This window comes from Danio rerio, chromosome 11 (assembly GCF_052040795.2).
Source record: "Danio rerio strain M-AB ecotype USA chromosome 11, GRCz13ab, whole genome shotgun sequence".
Taxonomy (NCBI): Eukaryota; Metazoa; Chordata; class Actinopteri; order Cypriniformes; family Danionidae; genus Danio; species Danio rerio.
Window position 1 is genome coordinate 40,627,561 of NC_141031.1, and position 19,702 is coordinate 40,647,262.

Sequence of the window (19,702 nt, forward strand, 5' to 3'; positions counted from 1 at the left end):
CTTAATAAAGTCAACGTTTTTTTTCCAGAATCAATAAAGCTTAAATGGAAATTTTCTAGTGTTGGTAATTGTAGTAGTAATGCTTGTATTTTAGTAAACACCAATTGATAAGCAGGAAAAAAACACACAAACAAAATATTTATATCAATTCAAGTTTATTTATCATTAACCCAGTATTAACCAGTGATTCTGTAGCAATGAGTGCTGTACATGCAGTTCCTCACTCAAAGTTACTTTAGTGTAGATAAAACACTGATCACGGCAATTAAAAATAAATAAAGCACTGCAAAATAATAAAAAATAAAAGTCCTTTGGCCTTGCAATGGCAACATTTCTCCAAAATAAAAAAGCTGCAAACGAGTAAACACCCTTGTGGATTGTACCTGACAGAAAATACTGAGAATGTACATCACCTTCAGGCCTTACAAGCGGTCTTCTCTCTACAGTTCATCCACAGCTAATACTTTAATACTTTTCTACATCTAAACGTGTTCCTCCGTAAAATGCCTGGAATATGTTCAATATTACACATCTCTCCTTTTCAAATTTCACTACAATCACTCGTGCTAACAATACGACATTGACACTTGAGAAAGAATGCACACATTTTGCATAAAACAATCTTGTGTGGTCGTTTGCAGAAATTACACAAGTGCCCTTCAGAGAAAAACAAAAACAAAATCTACAGACTCGGTGAGAATCTACTATCAGCACCATTGGTTGTCCACTTCAATTGTAAAACCCACATGTTTCTAGCTAGCTATCTTACTGACAAACCATATTGAGAACTCATTTTGTGTGACTATTTCAAGTAACAGGTACAATGGAGCCAGTGAACGTAAGACTTCATGTAGTGCCATCGTCGATTGTTCAGAAGCTGTGCTTATGACCTTACAAAGACAGGTATAATATAAATACATTAATGCCATGTGTAAATTAGAAATCATCAAAGGCATGTCTTCAGCTTTGCTTCAGCGTTTTATCTGGCCACATCCAAAAGCACATTGCATGTGGAGAGATTACCATACATGATTCGATGAACTCATAATGTCAAAATATTAATGCTTAACACTGCTTAAATTCATTAGTTGTTTAGTACTATCAATAGTTTAGCTAGCATTGTCCATACTGTCAGTTCTAAAAGTTTTTTACATGAGGTCATGGGTTAAAAACATGTCTAGGTCACATTTAACACCAGAATAAAGACTTATATTTAGCATCTGTTACTTTCATACCTTTTCCACAATATATTAAAGGAATATTTCAGCCAAAAATGACAAATCTGTCATTATTTAATCATAAATATTTTGAAGTACGCAGGAATCCAGTAACCATTGACTTCCATTGTATTTCCTACTATGGAAGTCAATGGTTACCCGTTGTCAGCATTCTTCAAAATATCTTCTTTTGTGTACAACAGAAGAAAGAAACTCAAAGGTTTGGAACCACTTGAGGTTGAGTGAATAGTGCGTTCACTGTCATTACAGGCTGAAACATCCCTTTAATATGTAATACAGCAAGTTTTAGCTTAATTAAAAATTAGCAAATGAAGGAATAAAAATAAAGCAAGCCTGTAATGTAGAAATTAGATCGCGATCTCGATTCATCCCCCTAGACGATTTTAATCCAGTATTTCTGCGATTCTGCCATACATATTGTCAGTTCTAAAAGTTTTTTACATGAGGTCATGGGTTAAAAACATGTCTAGGTCACATTTAACACCAGAATTAAGACTTATATTTAGCATACGTTACTTTCATACATTTTCCACAATATATTAAAGGAATATTTCAGCCAAAAATGACCAATCTGTAATTATTTAATTAAACTTTACTCATTTCAAACTTTGAGTTTATATGTTGAAAACAAGAGAAGATATGTTAAAGTATGCAGGCAACCGGTAACCATTGACTTCCATTGTTTTTCCCTCTATGGAAGTCAATCTTCAAAATATATTTTATTGTGCTCAACAGAAGAAAGAAACTGGGGTGAATAAATAGTGAGTTTGTTGTCATTACAGGCTGAACTATCCCTTTAAAATGTAATACAGCAAGTTTTAGCTTAATTAAAAATCATTGCAATCGAACGAATCAAAATGAAGCAAACATGTAATGTAGAAATTCTTCAAAAATATATCAAATTACTGCAGGAGGATGTATATGTGTGTGCCAGATTCTCTTGAAAGCGTAGTGATATTAGCAGAACAGTATAGAAATTCTTTCTTTTTCTGAGTGGAAATATGACCTGGATGTGTTTCAAATCAGCATAATACGAGTATTGTAATCATCGTAACAAACAAGACGGGTTGAAAGTAGTGGAAAATCCCTTTTAAACATTTTGGTTTAAACAGACGGCTTGTCCTCACGTCAGGCAAAGAAAAAAAAAGCACAATTGAATACTTCAAGAGTAAACTGAAACCAAAAGAACACTGTATTCTTGGGTAACTCGACACGTGAAAGTCTCCTGAAGACAATGTGAGGTAGAGGACTGTACTGAGCTGGAACAGGCAGCAGTGAAAGAGCAGGTACCATGTCAGATGGCGTGGCAGTGACGCGGCGGTGATTTTAAATATGGAGCCGAGAACATCACACCTCTCCAAAATTGGTGTGGCCCGTCTCCTTGGCATGTTCCCTTGCCTCCTTCTGCCCTACCAGGCCAGTCTGGCACACCATACAGCGCAAAGCAAACCGGTTGACATCTGTAAACTGCCGTTTCCTCCGTGCTTCGTCCGCTAGTTCCAGCGCTTGAGCTAAAATAACATCATCTACGGTGGAGAACACGGTCTGCGCAGGGACGTCAGAACCAGGCAACACCTTCTGAAGCGGATCGTAATGAATCCCGTCATAAATAAGCAGCACTCGTTTGGTGTACCCAGCATCCTCGCCGAATCGATCCACGCGTACCGTTTGAGTGTCCACAACGCAGATTTCACATTGGTAGAACTTGGAGAGGATGGAAACTTCAATGGCGCCTCCCCACGTGTCATCTCGACGGATCCATGTGCAGTATTCTTCATTGGTTTTGCCCAAAACGGCTTCTGAATACGCGGTGGGGTCGCTGGCTACTATTTGTGCGATGAGACCACGCATTTCGGACGCGCAGGCCGGGTCGTACACACCGCCTTCCATTACGTAGTTCACACTAGTAAACAAACAGGAGTTGTCGGCGGGCACTACGCGGCGCTCGACGACTGGGGTCACTTCAAAGCTGGGCCCTTTGGTCACAGTGGGTTGCACTGGGGGTTTGGGTTTGTTCTTCTCCTCCTCTACAATCAAAGTGTCTCCTGGAGGAATAAACAAAAACTATGATGAGGAAAACGATTAAAAATAAATGTGAATGAACTAGGGCTGCTTGATTTTGGGAAAAATCAAGATCATCATTATTTTGGTCATAACTGTTATCACGATTGTTTTAAACGATTATCAGTCGTATGTCGGCGCAGATCTGTTTATGTTTTCACTTTCACATGCCATTTCATCTTTAAGGCCGTACTCACACTAGGTACAGTTGCCTCGAACCGTGCCAAAGCACGCTTGTCCCCCCTCCCGTCTCCCCTGATGGCACGCGCTCACACCACAAACGGGCTTCGGCACGCTTACGTCATCGCTGCTGGGCTGTTTAGTGAGAAGCGCTCTCTCACTCAGCAGCACAGTGGAGATTTCTCTAGTTATAAAGTTTCAGTCGTTCGATATGACGTCAAATATTTCGCCTAACAGTCCTTAGGGATGCGGGGACACGCAGTCAGATATTTCGCCGAACAGATCCGCCACTTTTGGCGCTCATAAACAATCATAAAGCTCTCATGCTGCAGGAATGAGGAGCTCTGCTGAAGGCGCGCAGCTGTCGTGACGTGAGGAGTTTGTGTCTTTAATAAACTACGGCAGTTTCCGTTCACTGAACAGTAGGGATGTAACGGTATCAGAATTTCACGGTACGGTAATACCTCGGTATGAATGTCACGGTACGGTATTTATTGAATCATTTACAGGAAAAAACAAAACTTATGAAAATACTCCAAAAAAGTGCCAAAAGTGTCAATGACATACAAATTAGCCATCTATCTGTAAGCTTTGAAACAGGAACTTCAATTTTAATAACAAAAAAATATTAAACCATGTAAAAAAAAATTAAGTTTCAATTTAGTATTGTTGAAAACTCATCACATTCAACATTTAATCACTCACTCACTTAGATAGATATGGGTTTTAAGGAAAATTATCATATAAATATAATCTGGTAAAAGCTGGTATCTCTGGGCATTTACAATGTCCCCTGCAACAGAAAAAAAACCCTCTCATTTGGGACTGAGGTTTCTGGGACAGAGAGATATGACTTGGCCCAGGTTGACAACAGTGGGTAACGTTGTGCATTGTCTTTCCCCCACTTGAGAGGACAAACCATGAGTAAGATAGAGATCTCTTGTCTGCATCAATCTGAACAGTGTGCTGACAACACCGCTATTCAGTACACGCGCGACAACACAGCTGATAAAAACTCGCGCGACAACACAGCTGATAAGAACTCGCGCGACAACACCGCTATTCAGTACGCGCGCGACAACACAGCTGATAAGAACTCGCGCGACAACACCGCTATTCAGTACGCGCGCGGCGACAACACCCGCTTTAGAGTTTTCCAGCTCTTTTTCATCCCCGCTTCTAGCAGCACACTCCATTTCCGCATGACTGGATCTGTAGCGACAACAGACCGCAAGGGATTATGGTCAAGCATGGGCTGATGGGAATTGTAGTTTCCGGTACCTCCCGTTCGCTTCATTCGCCTGAGCAAATTTTCTCAGAAGACCTATAGTTTTACCGAGTCATGCGACTTCGGTAATATCGAAAAAAATTTATATTGCGGTATGACGGTATTTACAATACAGTTACATCCCTACTGAACAGTAATGATTAATAAATCTATATGAAACAGTCCCTTAAAAGTCACGTCTCGCTTTCAGTTTCGGGCTTTGGCGCGTTTTGCACTCACACACAAGCGTACCGTGCCAAAGCCCAAGTGAACTACGCTCAGGCCCACCTCTTCCAACCGGGCCAGGGCCGGCCAAGTGAACCGTGCTTGAGCCCGATTCAGCGCACTCACACTTCTCAAACGATCCAGGAAACGGGCCTGGGCACGGTACGGATGGCATAGTGTGAGTAGGCCCTAAGTCTTTATGATCAGTTATTTCTTCATAACAAACAGGGGGTTAATGCGATTAATCACTAAGCGCTGCATTTTAACACATTTTTGCATGTATTTGATCACCTTAATGGTGCAGTAGGTGATTGTCTTCAGAAACATTTTGTTGTTGTTGTTGTTGTGCTTGTTGAAAGTCTCTTCACATTCCGATAGTACTGATTAAAATAATAATAATAATAAGAATGCATTTTATTTAAAGGCGCCTTTCATGACACTCAAGGTCACCGTAGAGGACACCTAAAACAATCAATTAAAATAAAAACAATAGAATACAATACAAACTTTAAAAATGCAATCGGGTCAAAGACAATAGGCTGTTCTAAACAGATGTGTTTTGAGTTTGGACTTAAATTGTGAAAGAGAGTCTAAATTATGGAGATCAGGAGGAAGTGAAATCCAAAGCTGAGGAGCAGAGTGGCTGAAGGATCTGCTCCCCATGGTGACAAGGCGGATAGAGGGAACAGTGAGGTGAATGGAAGAAGAAGACCTGAGTGTTCGAGAAGGTGTGGCGATATGAACAAGATTAGCAAGGTATGGAGGAGCGAGATTGTGGATGGCTTTAAAGGTGAGAAGAAGTATTTTATAATTCATTCTGAAAGAGATGGGAAGCCAGTGAAGCTGTTGTAGAATGGGTGTGATGTGACAGACAGAGGGAGTTTTTGTGATAATGCGGGCTGCGGCGTTTTGTACCAGTTGTCATTTATGAAGAGTTTTTTAGGGAGGCCAAACAGAAGGGAATTACAGTAGTCTAAACGGGATGTGACTAAACTATAAACAAGTATGGCAGCTGACTAAGGTGTGAGGGAAGGATGTAAACGATTTATATTTTGAAGGTGGAAATAAGCGGACCGGGTGACATTATTAACATGTGCAGTGAATGAAATGGTGCTGTCGAAGATGACCCCCAGACTCTTAACCTGAAGGGAGGGGGTAACGACAGAATCCTCTGTGGGAATGGAAAAGCTATGTGGTTTATTTTAAGTGGATTGTGTAATTATAAGTAGAAGTTCAGTTTTATTGTCATTTAAATTCAAGAAGTTTGTGGTGAACTAGGATTTGATGTCTGCAAAGCAGTTAGTAAGGGATGAAGGTGGGAGTTTGTGGTTGGGTTTGGTTGATAGGTAGAGCTGGGTGTCATCTGCATAGCAATGAAATTGGATTTGGTGTTTGCGGAAAATATAACCAAGTGGAAGAAGATAAATGATAAATAGCAGCGGACCCAAAACTGAACCCTGGGGCACACCTGTAGTGACTTAAAGGATCTAAATGGGTTTATATGTATTTTTATATTTTGGGTAAGGCATGAGACAAAAAATGTTCATCCAATTAAAAATTGTCGGACCGACAAATAACTCAATTACGACAGGTAACTCAAACTGTCTGTCAACAAATTTAAATGTAAACTTCTGCGCAGCCTCTTTAAGCAGACAGATCCGTCACTGGCGCGTACACATGAAGCACGGATCACTAGCTGACAGAGACGTCAGGCAAACTCTGCATCATCCTGAACTTCTTGCTGAAAGACCGACGTGGCCTTGTATGCATTAAAAAAAGATTGTTTCTAAAAGGGCTTCTGCCAAATAAGCAGAATCAAAACTTTTCTAAACCCTGAATAAATATCGGAATTACTTTTGCACGCTGAAGGGAAATGACGTTATGCAGTTCAAAACAACAATCTGAAGGATGACACCACGGCTGAAGTATTACGTTTAGACAGGTGTGTTTTAAAACAATTTTAGCCACACAAAGCTTATGTAGACTGTTTTGTTGTTTATGAATGGGTTCATATGCATGGAATTGTTGTTCAGCCACTGGCAGAAGATTTGCTGTTTTCAAGTTCAATGGAGTACCTTTTACAGCATCAATAATATAGTTGGTAAAATAGCCCTGAGCATTCGTTTAGTTCAATTGTAAAAGGATATGAAAACAAGCGATGTACGAGGATCAGCGAGCACAATTGAAAATGAAAAGTCACTCGTTGTCTTGATAACGTAAACGTAAGTGTATTGTAAACAGAAGACAGGATATTTCTGTTTTAGCACTGCTTTTTCTGATCTGATTTTTATTTAGTTTAACAACAAAACATCAGGAAACATGCTCTTCCGCCTAACCAGCTTTACTGAGGTGAAGTTTGATTTATATTCACACACGTGTTCATTTTTGAACAGTGACAGCCTGTGACTCAGTTTTAGGGAAATATAATTCCTGCACCCGCTGGCCTGTCCACAACTACGCTTGATAAAGTGTGTGACTCCATAGAGTTTTCTAACTGGTGATTCATGGTGAATGACATGACCTAGTGTTTTATCAAATAAGTGCACGTTCGTCTGTTCATGACTTAATGAGGTGTGGCTTTGGACGGCAGGGGAGGGTCGTAAAATTTCTAAGCTATTATGCTAATGCTAGCATTCTTGCAGATCACCTACTGCACCTTTAAGATAACTATGTGTGTTCTGCTAACCTGATTTGATAGGGTAGTCTTTGAGATGGGCTTCACCGTTGCGTAGATCCAGGCTGGACGGTGGATAACCGACCATGATTTTCTGTACATCGCATGGTATCCCTGTCAGCTCCTCGATCTTATCTTTGAGTTCCTGAACACAAGATTGGTGTGTAAGGCCCTGCATCAGATGGGTCCCGTTCTTGGCTTTGCAACGCAGACGCAGCATCCTGTACCTGTTCACTTCTGAACACAAAAAAACAGATTCACGAAGCAAGTTTATTTGATGAACAACATTCAAAACAGAGCAAATACTGAAATGTAGATTATTTTTAAGAGCACCTATTTTACCCCTTTTACAAGATCTAAGATAAGCCTTTGGTGTCTCCAGAATGCGTCTGTAAAGTTTCAGCCGAAAATACCCATCAGATTATGTATTAAAGCCACCAGAATCTGCCCGTTTTAATCTCGAGTACGGTGTAGATGTTTTTGTAGCCTGTGCCTTAAAATGAAAATGAGCTGCTTCTCCCCGCCCACCGTTCCCACCTGCTTCTCATCATGCATTCCGTCAGATAAACAGCAGTCAGTGACGGACTTGGGCAAAGCTGAAATACAGCTCAAAAATACCATGTTTATTTGATGCATTCGTGGTGTAGTTTATTCAAGCCTTACTGAAATGATGAGTCTCACACAAATGCCGTTTGCAGGACACAAACACATATTAGCGTTTACTGATCCCATGCGTCTGTGGTGATTATAGTACTCCAGAATTACATTGTAAAAAGCCTGTTCTTAACTATGGTCTTCGGTCACAGGATATTTATTTACTCTCTGTCCCTAAAGTGCGGACTGAGATGGGAAAAAAGGCTTTTAAGTACGCAGCACCTTTTGCTTGGAATAATCTGCAAACACAGTTGCAGTTCAAAGACTTGATTTCACTACATGCTTTTAAAAAGACTATATATAAAAGTTTTAGAAGTTGAAACACGGTTTGTAGATGTTTTAAATAGTTGTCAGTGTGATTCATGTTAACTGTAAATTGTTTTTTGTTTGTTGTCTGTTGGACTCATGTGACTTGTGTACTGCCTAATCTTGGCCAGGACGCTCTTGTAAATAGATTTTTAATCTTAATGTGTCTATCCTGGTAAAATAAAGGTTATAATAATAATAATTCATCAATTACACTGATTTTACTATCTTTATAACAAAAATTATATGAACATATATTATAAAACTTATAAAAATCACAGAGATTTGGAACTTTGGAGCTGGAATCTCAGTTTATTTTCTTATACATTTATGTGTATATATGCTATTATATAAACATGGTGCCTGTCAATCAATTCGGTGGGCGGGGAAAATAAAATAAAATTGCACTCCTACATCAAGTGGCGATGTGCCTCAAAATCACTTGGATTTGGGTCCTATTTTTTACGTTAGTAAATAAAAATAAAAAAAGACTTGTGTTTGTATCACTCCAATATGACAGTGGACAAATTACACTTACAAACTCCAACACTTTCTCTCCAAACAGCTTACAAATGTTGATTTTCATCATGGGTGCCCTTTAAATGTGTGTGGCCTTTATCCCAGTGTCAGTCAGACTGTTGAATATTTAGAATATTTTATATATAATATTGTATATTTGCATTCACTACTTCTGTTTTTAAAATGTATGTATTGTCTGTTTTTTTTTTGTCCTGTCCCTGTAATTATGTTGCACAGTCAAGCTCTGTCACGAAACCAAATTTCTCAAATATGTGAACATACCTGGAAATAAAACTCTTTCTGATTCCCAACACAGATCGACCGTGTGCATATGTTTTTTGTTTGTGTATGCAATTCCTAGCATGTTTGTTTTTTTAATTATTTTTATTGTGTCAGAACTTGCTGAAGTGAGTACACAGACGTACACAGAGTACGCAGAAAATGTCCTCTTGATGGACAAAGTATAACTTACAAAATAAACAAAGAAAACATCAGATTTTCAATGACAATTTAAAAAAATATATATTATTTATACAGATTATAAATACATAATATATCAAATACACAACGAAACAAGAGAGAAATATACTAAGTTGGTAACAAATATATTCCAATATTTTAAATAATACAAATATTTAAGAGTCACTACAGATAATGGATTGTGCTGAGCTATTGAGAAACAACTACTAAACAATAAACTCTAGAGTTTGATGCGAAACTAAAACAACATATACATATACAATTAGTCAATTCAGTATTTTTAACCTTATTTTCTTCTCCCTTAAGTAAATGTAGATCGAGCTAAGTAATATAATTGCCAATGTTGACAACAAGATAAGCTAGGCTAGCTAATAGCCATGCCACATTACGTTACAAAAGCTCAGCTTACATACAGTTAAGTCGTATTAAAATGAACAGTTTTTCACTAGAATTGTGTACTATTAAGGATAAACAGAAATATAATCTTAAATGTAATAAAAATGGCTAAATCACTCACCGCCGAGCGTCTCTTTAAACAACAACAGACACACTGACCGTGCAAAAGCCTGCGCGGTACGTCACACACACCTTGTGTACTACGTCGAAAACTACGCTTCAAATGTAATCTATTACATATATCTATGATCTATTAATGCGTCAATAGCATTACATTTCAATATCAGCGGAGCCTTGGTATATTTAATAAGAAATTAAATGGAATAGCTGTACTTTTTTATGTAATAAAGCGTTTAAATGAGGTAAATGCTGATTGAAACCGGTATAAAGACCATGGTCGAAAGTTTTTGTCATCAAAGGACTTTTTGAGAGCTAAAGTGGGAGTATGCCGATTATCTTTGATCTTTTGCTACTTTGTTTATTTCTGATCGAGCACCTGCTTTTGAAATTTTTAGATGTGCGCACATTTCTGTTTTTTTTTTTTTTTTTTTGCTTTGAAACCGGTGTATTATCATTGTACATAACGTCTTAACAACTTTTAATAGTAGTATGCATTATATAAAGTTTAAATAAAGCATTATATAAAATTGTGTGAATCTGCCTTTCTGTAGTGTCTCCCCAAGCCACAGGAGGCATTACATAGAATCAGCGCGCCATATTATCTGCGTCATTCTGTTTCCGGATTTGCGCCGCCATTGAAACAATAGCAGCCAACGTGAGATTTTCGTTGCCGCGCCAATAACTATTACACTTAATATCACATTTTGTCACTTTTTATAATAACATCCGGATATTATTGAGAAGAATGGCGTACAGAGGACAAGGACAGAAGGTTCAAAAGGTCATGGTGCAGCCCATCGTATCCTTTCAGGCCAAATAGCTGCATTGAGCTCTCGCCATTGTACCGATATGTGTTGAATGTGTGCTGTTATATGTATAATGTAATATACTTTGACATATTATTGTATAATATAATATAGTTTAGCATATTATTGTAGGTAATATAAGTTGTGTTAGCTAACATTTTGAATACTAAATACTTTTAGCAATGTTTGAGCTGATTATAACAGTGTCCCTGCGTTACAAATGAATGAAAAAGGTTATGTATCGTGTTTCTATGTCATTTGTTTCCTTAACGAGTCTTTCAGAACCTTATTTTCAGGTATCTACAGAATGTAAGTACTTGTTTTTCAATCTGCGACATACACAAGCTTTTATCTATCCACATATGTCTATTTTTTCATGTGTTTATTGTATTTTTGTAGAGTAAAGTCTTTATTCTGTTATACCTGCTGATTTATAGATGTCTTGATAAATATCAAAAGTGGTAGTTCTCTCAGAAATGAAAATATTGTAAGCATTGAGGTAAAGTTTGTTAAATTATATTCACACATTCTAAATTTCACGTTCAATAAAATACAGGTCATGGAAAACCTGAAAAAGTCATGGAATTTTGACACAGCATTTTGCAGGCCTGGAAAAGTTTTGTAAAAACAGGGAAATCCACAGAATTTTGGAAAAGTCAGAGAAATTAGTTGAACAAATATCTGTACACTTGATTTAGCGCGATATTGAAAAGATCTGACTTTACGATATTTTGTATTTCTGTGATCTATATTGCGATGTGAAAACTATTTCACCTGGTGATTTAAATAGAGGTAAAGTTGGTTTTATATTCTGATATTCAGACTTTCCCCTTAATAATATAATTACAGAAAAGTATTCTTTGCAAATTGTAAATGGGGAAATCATATGAGCAGCAAATGACTATCAAAGTACATTGTTCACAGTGAATTAGATAGTGTTAATGTTGTTTAGAACTCATACGTGCATGCTAATTCTGAATATTTAACGTAACATGGTAAATAATAAAGAGACTGCAGTGCTAAATGAATGAATGTGTAAATATAAAACCAACTTTACCTATATGATTCAACAGGTATATTTGGATTGATTGGGGGAATTTTGTAGAGGAGTGAATCTTGAAAAATACATAACAGATCAATTACAAGCATAGATAAATAAAATATAGTAAAGATAAAATATAATTATAGTTTTCAGATAATCAACACTGCAGAGTCTTCACTGTAAATTATTTAATCTTTATTAGAGTTACAAAACATTTCTTGTGGCCGGATGTTTTGAAATTTGAAATATTGAAATGTTCACACAGTCACAAGCCTTATAGGGACAGTTTACTTAAAGATTAAAATGTACTCACTATTTACTCACCCAACCGTTTACTCCATTATGATTAAACTCAAAATTAAACTATTATCTAATATATATAATTTAATATAATTTTAGGGTCAAATATCGACATGCCCAAACATTGGGTTAAAAAGTGACATTTAAATTTCATTAGAAAAAAGGTTTTGTCCATATTTGACCCAATTTTGGGTTCCGACAATCCAGCAATTTTTTTTTTTTTTTTTTTTTTTTTACAATGTTTTTTAAAAATTGTTTTGTTTAAACCACTTGGCACAAAATCTAAATGAGCAGTTGGTAATAATTTTCCTGCTTCTTTGCAGCGTTCCCGAATCTCGGTGTGGCTGTACGAACAGGTCAACATGCGGATAGAGGGTTGCATCATCGTGAGTAAAGTCTCCGATTTACCAATAACACTAGAGCTGGGAATCTGGGCTGCCTGATCAATTGAAATGAAAACTCAATCCTACCTTTTCAGGTTAGCTAAATCCTAATTCACAACTGACAAAATGCGCATAAAAATCGCCTTCAATTTATTGCCCAGCCCTACTGGGATTCTTTAATTAAATCAATGCATTGAATCAATAAATCAATATTCAACTGCAATTCATTATAAAGTGATGAGTATTTATTTAATATAGCAGAAGACAATATTATTAGCCCTCCTGTGAAAATGTGAGTTCTTTTTGTTGAACAGAAAACTAGGAAATCTTCTCGATATGTCATGTATGTTTTTTTCCTCTGGAAGATGTACATTTATTTTACTTTGGAAGGAAGTAAAGCAATTTTGACCTTTTAAAAATAATCTCAAAAGTTAATATTATTAGCCCCCTTAAGAAATATTTACATTTTTGATTGGCTTCAGAACAAACCACTTTTCTCCAATGATTCCCTGATTACGAATGCTTTATAATCATTGCTTATGAATGCTAATTACCCTTAAGCTGAATGCTTGTATCTTTTAAAAATAATATAGCAAAAACAAAAGAAATTAGTAATTAATACTTGTTTAAAAATGTGCTGGAACAATCTCTCTGCTAATCAGCACTTGGGAATTATAATTATTATTTTTATAAATATGCCATCATCGGTGTATAATATTTACTCCTTTTATCAGTACAATATACACTCACAAGCCACTTTATTAGGTACACCTGTCCAACTGCTCGTTAAGGCAAATTTCTAATCTGCCAATCACATTGCAGCAACTCAATGGCTGTTTCTCAATTCCAAGAATGCAGAGATTGGACTTGCGTTCTTGTGGAGACCAGTCTTGCCAGTTTTTCTTGGAAGAACAAACGTGGAGACCACGAGAACAGGGAACGCATCCAGTGGGAAATGGGATGCTGCGTTCTTCCTGATGGTCACGTGACCTTCGCTCGTTTTAATTTAAAATTTAAACATTACAGCATTCATACAATGAGTTATTGTTTTTCCCCTTTTCAAAATATATACTCTGCATAAAAACATTATAAATATACGTTGCACAGTATCAATAAAACAGATTTTAATACAAATTTCAGCAAACAAACACCCTTATTGCCTTTATTCCTTTATTAAGATGTCTATGGTAATGTTTATATTTACCGTTTCATTTAGGGAAACTCCTGAGGTAAATAAGTGATATCTCTGAACTTTAATAATAAATCTAAATAAAATGCGGTGCTTCCCACCTCCAGTCGCAATGACTTCTGGGAATTCTAGCAAGATCGTTGCTCAAGTCTGCATCGCTGCATCCTCAATATCAAGAACGCATTCGGGAAGTTTCACGCGTCCTCTGTTCTTGCAGTCTTGAGTTTTGGAACTGAACTTTGGCAGCTGATGATGACATTACATGACTACAAGGACGCAAGACCACTAAAGATTGCATATTGAGCAACAGCCAATGCATTTTGGCATATAGAAATTATCCAAACGATCTGCTGCTGTTCAAACGGAGCATCAAAATTGGGAAGAAAGGTGATTTAAGTGACTTTGAACGCGGCATGGTTGTTGGTGCAGGGAGGGCTGGTCTGAGTATTTCAGAAACTGCTGATCTACTTGGATTGTCATGCATAACCATCTCGAGGGTTTACAGAGAATTGTTTGAAAAGGGAAAATATCCAGTGAGGGGCAGTTCTGTGGGCGCAGATGCCTAGTTGATGTCAGAGGAGAGTGGCCAGACTGGTTCTAGCTGATAGAAAGGCAACAGTAACTCATATAACCACTCGTTAAAACTGAGGTCTGCAGAAGAGCATCTCTGAATGCACAATACGTCCAACCTTGAGATGAATGGGCTACAGCAGCAGAAGACCACACCAGGTGCCACTCCTGTCAGCTCTGAACAGGAAACTGAGGCTACAATTCACACAGGCTCACCAAAATTGGACAATAGAAGATTGAAAAAAGACACCTGGTCTGAGTCTCCATTTCCGGTGACATTCGGATGGTAGGGTCAGAATTTGGCGTCAACAACATTAAAGCATGGATCCATCCTGCTTTCTGTCAATTGTTTAGGCTGCTGGTGGTGGTGTGATGGTGTGGGGATATTTTCTTTCACTCTTCAGCAATTAAGGCAGTTCTGAAGGCAAAAGGCAATCCCAGCACTAGTAAGGTGTGCCTAATAAAGTGGCCGGTGAGTGTAGTTCTTTGTAAGTTTTTAAAATCTATTTTAAAGATAAAGAAGAAAGACACACAGCAGCAGGGTTTCTTAATATTTAGACCTAATGCACAAACGAATGCAGATATTATGCAATAATTCGATGCACATCTGACCATTCAAGTGCAATCCAAGGTTCAGTGTATACATGCTCCAGGTGTGTGTATGTATGTGTGAGTAATGCCTCATTCACACTAGCAGTGACTTTGAAGCTGCGTGCCGCTCAGGGTGGTGAACTGCTGCAAGTGCAGGTCTGTGTAGGTCTAGAGCACGGAGAACACAACCAGCCTCTGAGCGAGCAGAGAGAGGGTCATGTGAGTTCTACTCGCGCTCCTGTTGGCTATCACTCAAGAAAGTTGCTTTTCATAGTTGAAAGATTCTCAACTTGGTCTCCAGAAGTTGCTCACTCACTTTGCTGGAGCAAGTCACTCGTAGTGTGAATGAGGCTTAAGGCATTATAATAATTTTTGTGACTTATTACTCTTGCTGACTTGCTGACTTGATCAAGCCAGTCCTGCTCTTTATTTTCTGATGTACACTCTTTTTATTACCTAAATGTAATTACTGCCGGGCTGCTCTTACCATAAAACATATTTTGGTGGAATGTGGAAGTTTTAAAAACCATTAGACAAAATTTAAGGAGAGTATTTTGATGGACATTTTTAAAAAGGTATCACCAGAAAGAATTTTAAATAATTTATCACAAATTGAACTAAAAAATCATATTTAACTTTTGATTTATTTTTTTGTGAATTTGATCTATTTCGAGTTTATATATTCGCCTAAAGTAACTTTTTTTATTGTAATACTAATGTTTTTATCATGTAATATTTTATGTATATCCATTTTGCCACGAAACAGCCAAAGGTTGCTGATGTGGCAATAAATAAATAAAAATAAATGAACACTTTTTTTGTAAAAAAAACTAAATATTTGACACATCAGTGCACCATGCATGATATGCCCATTTATTTACACATTTTAAATATGGATTGTTTTTATGGAAATATGGAAGTTTTTCATATCAACTGTGTCACAAGTCTTATTAAAAAGCCTCTATGATTTCTTTTCTTTCAAGGGGTTTGATGAGTACATGAATTTGGTTTTGGACGATGCGGAGGAGGTTCACATGAAGACCAAAAACAGGAAGCCCTTGGGTAAGTGTGAACTTCACACTTGTGGTGAAATATGCATTTCAGAGAAGCAAAAATAAAAGAAATTTATGAAGAAATTCACAATGAGGGTTTTTTTTTTGTATTTAACAGGACGGATTATGTTGAAAGGAGACAACATCACGTTGCTGCAGAGTGTGTCCAATTGATCCACATGAATATTATTTGTTTGCTGTTAATGTTTGTTTTCATTTCTCAATATTTGGATTATTGACTGACCTATAATTGTGGAAACCTTTTTGTTGTTTTCTAAATCTCCAAAATAAACCCCTTTTTCACTGTTTCAGACTACTGGATTTAGTATGATACACAGTATTGTGCCAATGGCGTAGTGGTTAGTCCATCGATGCATGCACTCTGCTGCTCAAGGCGACCCGAGTTTGATTCCCATCTTGAGGTCCTATGCTGATGTTTTTTTTCCCCCTTTCTCTGCTTTGCATGCTTTTCTTTCAATACTCTGTACTGTTCTATCTATTATCGATGAAATCCCCCACAAAAAAAAAAATATAAAAAGTACACAGTATTGTTTCTGACTGGAAACACTCTTATGACCGCTTCATTTTGTTAAACAAAAAGCTAATTCTCAAATATTTGAGGTTGGTGTTTTTTAAGGTATCCTGAGTTCACCAAATGCCGTAATCAATCAAAAATACAGGAAAATATTATTGTAAAATAGGGAAACTTAAAATCAGATTTTATTTGATTATATTTAATCAGTTGAAGATTTAGCAACAGTTCTCTATTGTTCAGTGTCAGATGATCCTTCAGAAATAATATGCTGATTTAAAGTCATAACTGTCTTTATTGTAACTTTAGTGCAGGGGTGTCCAAACTCAGTCCTGGAGTGCCACTGTCCTGTTTAGTTTAGCTCCAGCTTGCTTCAGCACACATGCCAGGAAGCTTCTAGTATATGTGGTAAGAGCTGGATTAGCTGGTTCAGGTGTGTTTGATTAGGGTTGGAGGTAAACTCCAGGACACCAGCCCTCCAGCACTGAGTTTGGACACCCCTGCTTTAACGTGTTTAACCTCTTATAAATATTATTATTTGAAAGATTAGACTTGTTTTTGTGCACAACAAAAACATGCACCACAAGTATAGCAGTTGGTGGGAGTAGTATTTGTCTCTAAAGAATTTGTAACTATAGTTGACACCTTTTTGCAGCTAATCGTGTGGCCACTGGATGGCAGTACATTACACATTATCTACTGTTGTTGACTTGGACTAACTTCAAACGGTAAGATTTTTGCATGGGGTAAACGGTGCCATTTAATAATAATAATAAAATAAATATGTATGTGTGTGTGTGTGTGTGTGTGTATATATATATATATATATATATATACACACACAAACACACACACACAGCCCATATAACAAACTTTTCTGCCAATGTGTTTTACTGCTGCACTGTGATATTAAAAGTCTTTAAAAATTACATTAAAATATGATTTTTCTTAATATTTTTGAAGATCATTTAGTATATAAACCGTTAGTAATGTCTGCAGTTTGTAGCTGTCATAAAAAAACTGGTTGCCTTGACTTTTTTTTTGAGCTGAATCAAATTAACTCTGGGTTCATTGAACATACAGTATATTGTTAAATGGACTTAAAACAGCTTGCGTAACTTTTAAAATTAAGTTAGAACATAATTTACTTAAAGTATTAACCTAAATTAATAAGCTAGTAAGTTTTAAGGAACCAAAACAAATGCTGTCATGACTAATTAATCATATCACTCTTTACAGTGTATAGATTTTTTTATTTGTAAACCCCTTTTGCTGAATAAAAAAAAATCCCTGAATCGTTTAAAGCAGATTGGAGCCATGTTTTCAGACATTGAAGTCTTAATTTATTATTTTATTAATTTATTTATTAATCTTTTATCTGTAAAAAAATTTAATCAGTATTTGGTGGGTTAAGCTTTATTTATAATCACAGCGGTCATTTGGTGAAAAAGTCTGTGGTGAAAGGTTTATTTATTTATTTTATATATCACAGCTGTCACTTTGGTGTCATTGGGTGACAGTCTTAAAATAACTTGGTTAAAACTGTTTTTATTTTATTTATTATGACCTTTCAATCTTTAAGATTAATTTTGGTCATAATGGTGGAATGAAATAGGCTAATAATGGTTCTCAACTACAACTGCAAGAAGAGAGTATTGGAAAATAGCTAGAATTAAACATTTTGTAATATGATTTAAAATTAACTAAATTATTATTTAATATCAAATGGTTACATAGAAAACAAATTGATAATACATGGCAACAAAGTTTAAAACAACTAAGCTGCATTTTAATCTATACATTATATTTTATGTACACATACAGTACCTGTGTGTGTGTGTGTACGTGTTTTTTTGACATATCAGGACACAAATCTGTATAATAAAATAGGTATGACACAGGTATTACAAAAAGTAGGTGAAATATGGGGACATTGGTAACGTCCTCATTTCTCAAAAAGCTTATAAATCACACAGGATGAGTTTAATCAGAGAGTAAAGCTGTAGGCAGTCTCCTGTGATGGTTGGGTTTAGGGGTAGGGTGGGGCGAGGGCAATGAAATATACAATTTGAACAGTATAAAATGAACGAAAACCTATGTCATGTACCCACTTTTCACAAAAACAAACCCATGTGTGTAGTTTATATAATATCTATTTATATAATTAGACATGCAATCCGTAATTTATATAATATCCATCTATAGATGATTAATGAAATTTAAAAATGAGATATTTTTATATCTTATACAACTTGTATACAAATATTATATATAATTATATGTGTATATTTTAGTTTCAAATAATCTAGTGTTGGCGAGGCAGTGGTGCAGTAGATAGTGCTGTCGCCTCACAGCAAGAAGGTTGCTGGGTCGGTGGTCCAACCCTCGGCTCAGTTGGCGTTTCTGTGTGGAGTTTGCATGTTCTCCCTGCCTTTGCGTGGGTTTCTTCCGGGTGCTCCGGTTTCCCCCACAGTCCAAAGACATGTTGTACAGGTGAATTGGGTAGCCTAAATTGTCCATAGTGTATAAGTGTTTGTGTGAATGTGTGTGTGGATGTTTCCCAGAGATGGGTTGTGGCTGGAAGGGCATCCCCTGCGTAAAAACATTCCGCTGTGGCGACCCCGGATTAATACAGGGACTAAGCCGATAAGACAATGAATGAATAATATTCTAGTGTTTTAGGAATTAATACATCTCTCTTGAAAATGTGTGTGTGTATTCAGGTGTCCACAGGGTCTTAAAATGTCTTAAATTTGCTGAAATATTGTGTTGTAGATCTTTAATCTTTTTTTAAGAGGTCTTAATTTTCTTTTGTTCATGTTTTGCCACTCAATCTGGTCATTAACACCCATACAATCACCAACAATCCATATCAATGAAACGTTTAACTTTTTATTTAATAATAGCATTTCATTACTTTCCTTACAGTAACATTTGCTTAAAAGTTCTCCATTTATTTATTGCTGAGAACACTGACCTGACCTATATATTTATTATTATTATTAAATTATTATTATTGTAGACTAAAGTAAGTGACAGCTGGTTTGTTCTATTCTTGGTAAGGGTTATAGGGTTTGTGAACGGATATATTTAAACATATATAAAATATTCAAACTA

The 19,702-nt window shown here is 36.6% G+C and overlaps 2 protein-coding genes across 4 annotated transcripts; one reads left to right on the forward strand and one right to left on the reverse strand.

Moving 5' to 3' along the window:
- Positions 1-138: 138 nt before the first annotated feature.
- On the reverse strand, positions 139-10,171 carry yod1 (YOD1 deubiquitinase). 3 transcript variants are annotated; one of them, XR_015501950.1, is made up of 4 exons: positions 10,122-10,171; positions 7,658-7,882; positions 1,913-3,283; positions 139-1,338 (listed from the first exon to the last, which is right to left on the reverse strand). XR_015501950.1 is itself a non-coding variant. In NM_001017716.2 (3 exon segments), coding segments are annotated over 2 exon segments (906 nt in total). In that variant the 5' UTR covers positions 7,866-7,882; positions 10,122-10,165; the 3' UTR covers positions 2,320-2,585.
- Positions 10,172-10,743: 572 nt separating this feature from the next.
- snrpe (small nuclear ribonucleoprotein polypeptide E) lies at positions 10,744-16,366 on the forward strand. The gene is given in 5 exon segments (NM_201004.2): positions 10,744-10,919; positions 11,209-11,235; positions 12,592-12,654; positions 15,985-16,063; positions 16,172-16,366. Coding segments are annotated over 5 exon segments (279 nt in total). The 5' UTR covers positions 10,744-10,865; the 3' UTR covers positions 16,228-16,366.
- The last annotated feature ends 3,336 nt before the right edge of the window (positions 16,367-19,702 follow it).